Source organism: Protomyctophum parallelum (genome assembly GCF_964188405.1).
Source record: "Protomyctophum parallelum genome assembly, chromosome: 8".
NCBI classification, from domain to species: Eukaryota; Metazoa; Chordata; class Actinopteri; order Myctophiformes; family Myctophidae; genus Protomyctophum; species Protomyctophum parallelum.
In genome coordinates, this window is record NC_139703.1 from 14,179,868 (window position 1) to 14,187,356 (window position 7,489).

Consider the following 7,489-nt stretch of genomic DNA (forward strand, 5'->3'; position numbering starts at 1 on the left):
GGGATTCAAATCACTATGGTGCCGGGGAGTAACTTGCCAGAGAAAATAGTCCAAGGCTACGGGTGTTAATAAAGGAAAGAATGACATAATAACAAATCCACTATTATGTTTTACTTTTAATATGAACCTGTTGTATATTCCCTCTGTTCTGCTAGTGCTCAACTGCTGTGAAGGAGATATTCTCCTTCTGCTGGACTCCTCGGGAAGTGTCTCGTCTTATGAGTTCTCACGCCTGTTGCGGTTCGTAACTGACCTCCTCAGCCCCTTTTCACTGGGCCAGGGTCATGTGAGAGTGGCGTTGCTGCAGGTGAGCACCAATCCTCGCTTAGAGTTTGGCCTAGGTGTCCACAAGACCCAAGGAGACCTAAAGAAAGCGCTGCTCGGCACCAAACAACTCCTGGGAGACACCAACACCGAGGCTGCCCTCAGACTCGCTCAGCAGCACCTCGCAAGAGCACAGTCAGAACTGGAACCGGCACTTCCAAAGGTCATGGTGTGGTTGACCGATGGTGTAGAGCCTGGTGATGTGGACGGACTGATGTCAGAGCTAAAGACAGACGGAGCAGCTGTACTGGCTGTGTCAACAGGACATGGGAACTACAAGGTTCTGCAGCGCTCAGTGACGCCACCGGTCGACTCACACCTGCACTTTGTAGATATCGATGACATCAGTCTCATCACAGAGGACCTGAGGGAGGCCATCATTGGTGTGTGCATTTCACATGCACTAGCTTATTGTTTTATTGTTTGTTATAGGATCCCCATTAGCTTTTTCCATGGCCAAAGCTAATCTTCTTGGTGTCCGACACAGAGAAACATTTTAACAAAAACATTAATTAACTTTACAATCACTATAAAGAAATAAAGATGCAATAAAATAAAAAATAAAAGTAGTACAATTAAAACCAAAATCACGTACAACACAACAATGTCCATCTGGGGATTAGTACAGGCTTGTTTGCAGCGTTGCACAAGTTGTTCTTTTAACTTGCTAAATCTTTTAATAACTTCTTTTAATATTCATTAGTATTATTGAATGGAATAACAATTTATAACATGAGTGTATGTGTACACTATATCTGAGTTTATATTAGATATACATAAAGCAAATATACGTGTTAACATTCCCACTTTCACTGATGATATTTATAGTTGGAGATCCTGGAGCTCCTGCTAAGAATCTTAATATCTTAATCTTAATCTTAATATAAACAATAGTTTGCATTTGGCTAACTCACGTAATAGCTATTAAAGTCAATATATTATTTGATCCAGGCATTCAGGCTCTGTTACATATTACTCCCTGATTGATTGATTGATTGATTGAATACTTTATTAACAGTTTGCAACAACAAAAAACACTGTGAAAGTATACCCACATACGTCATGTGATCCACTACTGTCTGAGCTAGCACATCATTAGTTCGATAGAGAAACCCACTAAACCAGAGGTGGTTGTAGTCTGGTAACTGGCAGAGGTGCTAAAGGGGAAGCATTTTAGACAGAACTTGTGATATTCAATTACAGATTGTGCTGTCAGAGTGTCATTTTGTTCCATTACCTCTGTTCTCATATCTCATTTTGCCTCTGTGTTCTCCTGTCTTCCAGTTCAATGGATACAGTTTGATAGGTTGGGATGGCTTAGGGTAGACGGCCCTGGTCTACACCACAAAGACACCCATGTGTTGTGTACAGTATACCTGTCAAACTACTTAAGGCTCATACATAGTCTGGATTTTCGGTGGTTAGGTGACCACCGAACTACAACATGACGTCACAAGCCGCGGTGAAGAGCAAACCACCGCCACCGCTCCAAGCCCTTCTCTCTGTTTTTACTCACCACCGCTCAACATTATTTCAGCTCCGGTGGTCAGCTCACCACCGGAGCGGTGGTCACCTCACCACCGAAAATCCAGACTATGAATAGGCCTTTACTAAATGTCAACGCTGTCCACTATCACAACGCAGAGGGAGCTCCACCAATCACGTTCAACCCAAGAAATGATGGGGTTCAAACTTTCCCGACCCCCACCCCTTTTCTGAGGGGTCATCTATTTTGGGACCTCCCATAATAGTACGCCAGGCAATTAATGTCCGATTTTCATAATATTAGGGTTGTTTTGTAGGTTTTAAAATATTCTAAGTTGATTTCTTACACTTTTAAAGTAACCAGAATAATCTTTTCTGACTTTTGGCTTCCTCATACATTCCTCGCTCTGCTCCTGTTGCAGAACAATGTCAAATTAGATCATAATTGAAGCATAAATGTTTTTTGTAGCTATATGGGCTAACATGTAGTAGCTAATGCCAGGGGTCTTCCACAGGGGGTCCGGGACCAGTTTTGACCCTTCTCTTGCACCCATTTCTGTGATTTTCGAACAATTTTTGAAAAATATTAGAAAGGTTGTGTATGTTCTTATGTATCTTGGGTTTATGTGTTGTACTTTGATGGTTTATTAGTATTCTCACTTCTCAGTATTATTTATAACATTTTCTGTTACACAGTTATAGTGTTGTAGTCGAGTCCACCTAAAGCGAGTCCAAGTAAAGACCAAGTCCGGATTTGATTGCCTGCTAATTTAGTCTTTCTTCCTGCACCTGCAGATGAAACATGTCTGCTCCACATCATCACAGTGTGATGCCAAAGTGACTTTCATAAGTCATCTCCTGAACCCTGCTAGTTCCCTCTATAGCTTTCTCAAGAAGTGTGATCTTCTGAAATGGGAATGTTCACAGGTTTCTCAATTAATTTGAACAATGTATGTGACTGACAGGCTCCTGAGGTGAGTTCATCTTGGACACAATATAGAGGTGGTTAATCCGGAACAGGAGCAGAGCGAGGAATGTAATGAGAATTTATAGGCACAGGGGTCAGTCCGGGGGGACCCAGGTGAGGAAACACCCATACCAAAAGTCAATAAAGATTCTTCTGGACACTTAAAAAGTTTAAGAAATCAACTCAGAATGTTTTACAAAACAATTATTATTATTAATCTTATGAAAATAATATTATATTATACAATATTATATTAATATAATACTGTTCTGGGAGGTCCCAAATAGATGACCCCCCCAGAAACGGGGTGGGGGTCTGGAAATTTTTAACCCCATCATTTTCTCATAGTTTGGACTCTATAGAATCAAGATATGTCACAAAAATCCTACGGGAGCTATTTTATTGACGTCTCGTACCACACTACTCCTTCAAAACTGCTCTCAAAGTGGGTGGCTGCAATTCAACTATTGAACTGTACTTTCCTGTTATTTTTGTCTGCAAACTGTTAATAAAGTATTCAATCAATCAATACATTGCCAAGAAAATATGAAACAAAAACAACTACGATGTATGTTCAATTCTTCCTATGTGTTCTCTCCCATTGTCTCCACTTCAGAAATTATCCGAGCTGAGCGCCTTCGTGTGGTGCATGTGTCCTCCCATAGTGCTGTGCTGCAGTGGCGCTCTGTCTTGAGTGCAGACACTGGTTACTATCAACTCCGCTATAATTGTGTACGGAAAACAGAAAGAGAACACCATTCTGGTGGACGAACCAGGTGCAGTGGTGGACAAAGTACTCAGTACTTGAGACAAAGTATAGATACTCCTGGTCCAATATTACTCAACTACATGTAAAAGTTTCTCATTGTACTTGAGTTAAAGTACTGGAGTACTCGCTTTAAAAGAAATACTTATACAAAAGTGCACAAATTACAAAGAATATCAGTAATAGTGAAAGTAGCACATCTACAAGGTCTCAATGCGTCACATCGTGGCTCGTTGTGATCTTGTACTGAAACTATTTCACTATATTTGAAATACGACTTAAGCAGTTAATTCATAATGTACTTTTTTCATTCTAGAAATATATTAGAGTCAAAAGTACAGTATCTTTGAAGTGTACTCAAGTAAATGTACTTTATTACTGTCCATCACTGACCAGGTGTACTGGCCAGCAACACAAACGCACCCTGCCGGGAGACTCCAGCCGGGAAGAGCTGACCAACTTGCAGCCTGATACCACCTACACTGCTTCCCTCGCCCCAGAATCCAACCAGCAGTTTCTAAACACGCTCTCTGTTACCTTTACAACATTGCCAGGTGAGTTATAGATGCAAATGAGGACACATCATTATTGGAACCAAGAGGTGGGCTTTGTGTGCAGACTGTGACAGTTTAACTAGGTGGAAAAATACAGTAAGGCTTGAGAAATGTGCCTGCAGACCCACTGACCCAGATATTCAAAATACTGAGCTCTCACCAGAGGCTGCGCCTGGTTATGTTCCAGCTGAGGTAGTTGCTAGATTTGTCATATTCTGAAGGATGTTTGATGCCTATTCAGCCCTGTGTGTGTGTGTGTGTGTGTGCGTGCGTGTTTATGTAACAAATAAATCCAAATAAATTCCCTTTTTTATATACATAATACGGAAATGTACCTACCGTACCTCCTCTCGTTTCAGAGGTAACGAGTCCGGCAGTGGTTTCGGTGTCAGACTCTGGCCCTCACCAGGTCCGTGTGAGCTGGGCTCCTCTGCAACCTGCTGTACAGAGGTACAGGGTGGAGTATGGCATCATCCCGAGTGGACGTGTTCAAACCGTGACACTGCACAGTCATCAGAACTCTACTCTGCTCACTGGTCTGGAGCCAGCCACTACCTACCTTGTTACAGTCAGTGCTCTGCATGCAACAGGCAAAGAGAAGTCTATGTCTGTCAAAGCGTGCACTCAGGAAGGTATGGTTCACTGGTAGGAAAAAGTAACACATTTCGTTTTTTCTTTGGTAAAAGTATCAATACGGCAATGTAGAAATACTCTGTTACAAGTCAAATTCAAAAGTACTGGAATCAGCATATATACTTAAAGTACCAAAAGTAAAATTAGTCTTTACACAGAATGTCCCATTTCACAAGTTTTCAAAATGTACGGAAATCTTTAGAAAATGTCAGATCTACAAGTTCACAACGTGGTGTACCGCAACACGTTCTGTGCTTGTAAATCGTCTATTTTCAAATAGCAGACGTATACGACTGATGTGGTTAATGTACCTATGTTTTGTAATAATAATATTTTTTTACTAAATGTCCACACTCACTAATGGGGACAACATTGCGTATCTGCACTCTTCACCAGTAGTGTACTGTAGCCTAAACACCATCACAAAAATAGTCCATAATAGTCACAAATAAAGACTAGCGCCCCTCAAAAACAAAAAGACTTCCATGGCACAGTGGCACTGAGTGCCATTGAAAAAAACATGTCCAAACACGCCATTGGCACTGAATTAGTTTTAAAGAGCTGGAAAGACCCATGTTATTATACAGTAGGCTATTTCATGGTACATTGACAAGGACTTTTATTGTATAATCTTAAAGTTTCTTCATCACCATATTTCTTCTTGGGTTTGCTTCCCTATAGCAGCGCTCCCAGCACTGGCTGACCTTCAGCTGACCCCTATTGGGCAAGAGGCCGTGCAGATAGAATGGCGAGGCCATAAGGCAGACCTGAGAGGCTATTGGCTCAGCTGGCAGGCTGAAAACACCCAAACACTCTCTTCTGTATACTTGCCGCCCGGGACTCAGCGGCTCACGGACCATGCAACCAGAAGCCGAGTGTGTGTGTCCCCTGTCTATAGATCTGGCCGAGGAGATGGAATATGCTGCATGACAGAGAAGCAGACAGGTTGTTCAAGATATAGATATTCAAATTAGTTCCTATGTGCATAAATGTCTAGGCCTACATAATTATTTATATACAATACATATTGTGTCAATGCTACTGTACCAGAAAATAATTGCCTTCTCCCTCTGTCTTTCTCTTCTTTTTAATAAATACAGTGAACTAGGGCCAGTAAAAACTGTGGCAAAAGCTGATGTGAAGATAATAGGTGAAAATGAGTGTTATATAATGCCACACTGGGCTAGCAGCACAACCGGCTCATTATTCATGAACACTGGTATTGTAGCTCTCAAAGGATGAAGATGATGTTCCCTGGATTCTTCAGATCAAAGCAAAGTCCATGCAGAATCAATAGCCCCTGAATGAAAAGTCCATGCCTACAGTATCTAACGATTATTTATCTCTATTGTGAACTATTGAATGTTTTAATAGTTGTTATTACTTTATTTTGTATTTAACTTTATTCTGCCTTCTTGATGAGGGAATTGATGTACTTTTATGTGGAAAAAGCACTTAACACCATGGTATTATCATGCTCGAGGCCCAACTTAAAAATATATTTGTAATAAAAACATGCTATTGGTTGTACTTTTAGCCAGTGGGCAGAGGTTCTTTCATACAAATAACATTAGTGGAAGCTTTCAAGATACCCTGGTCAGGAGGTACCACAACCATGATGACGAATTGGTTTTGGTTAAATAATTTTGTGTTTAATAGTGATTTGAACTGTTGATTTATAGTGTTGTTATGTGTTGAACTGTGTTTATAGTTTTTATAATCTATTTGACACCAGTGGGTGGGGATCAGTTTTTATCCCCTGTTGTATGCCAGTTCTCGGTATGGCTGACATCAAATGTATGTATGTATGTAAAATATATATATTTTAATTTAAAGAGCATACTTTTATGAACAAGTATATTTATATGTTACTTTGAGACATGAATAATAGGAATGCAGGAATTCCATTTTGTGTTATGTAGCAGAATTTAATATAGTTATTAATAGAGTGGCCAGTTATTGGGGTATAACCCAATAGTCAAATGGTTGGGGCAAATACCACGTGGGTTCTAATGCCTGACTGGCTCTGTCTTTCCTGTCTCTCTACACTTGAATACCTAAAAGGTTCAGAAAAAGTTTAAGTTTGCCCATTATTATTAAAACATACATTATCTGGTCAATTAAACTCATGTAGTTATTTTATTTTATTTACTTTGTGAAATTATCATAGTGTTCCAAAGTATGATGCTACGAAGATGGACATTATAATTATTCCTATAATATTAGCCTTCTCCGGTAAGGGAACTGGTCGATTATGTTAAAACATGGCCATAGAATTACAGTAATTAATAGCATAAAAATATTCAAGAATAAGTGGATATATTTATATATTAAAGCACATTTAGTCAATTTAGTCTATTATTTTGCTTGCTTAAGGGGCCATCTAGTGGATATCAGTTGTATTCACAAAAAGCAGCTATGCACAAATACCAAGCAGGCAACGCAAGTACACTGGTAATTCAAAGACTTCATAATGGGTTCATAGGGTTCATATTCATAATGGTCAAATCAAGTCAGATAAATAATTTGGCCCTAAACCGAGAAACGTGCAACAGTATGATACACTATAAATTACTGTATGTGTTCCGGCTTGGATCAATGGAACTAGTATACTTTTAAGTTCTTATTTATCAGTTTTCACATTGAACATTTATTTTTCAAGGTTTTACAGAAAACTAAAATACAAATTTATTCATTGCTTTTCACCCCTTTTCTCATTTAGTCGTTATGCACTCACCTGCCAGTGAGGAGCCCCCACCG

At 39.8% G+C, this 7,489-nt stretch overlaps 1 protein-coding gene across 3 annotated transcripts in view; it reads left to right on the forward strand.

The window, feature by feature from the left end:
• Nucleotides 1–6,876, forward strand: part of LOC310863372 (von Willebrand factor A domain-containing protein 1-like) — a 10,783-nt gene extending 3,907 nt beyond the window's left edge. The window contains exons 2-7 of one of the 3 annotated variants that reach the window (XM_083771665.1): nucleotides 156–707; nucleotides 3,393–3,552; nucleotides 3,939–4,096; nucleotides 4,456–4,728; nucleotides 5,414–5,674; nucleotides 5,824–6,876. In XM_083771665.1, the coding sequence (XP_083627791.1) occupies nucleotides 156–707; nucleotides 3,393–3,552; nucleotides 3,939–4,096; nucleotides 4,456–4,728; nucleotides 5,414–5,674; nucleotides 5,824–5,837 (1,418 nt within the window). In that variant the 3' untranslated portion in view covers nucleotides 5,838–6,876. Of the gene's footprint in view, nucleotides 1–155; nucleotides 708–3,392; nucleotides 3,553–3,938; nucleotides 4,097–4,455; nucleotides 4,729–5,410; nucleotides 5,675–5,823 lie in introns of all 3 variants that reach the window. The other 2 variants (XM_083771664.1, XM_083771666.1) reach the window with 2 other exon arrangements.
• Nucleotides 6,877–7,489: the final 613 nt, after the last annotated feature.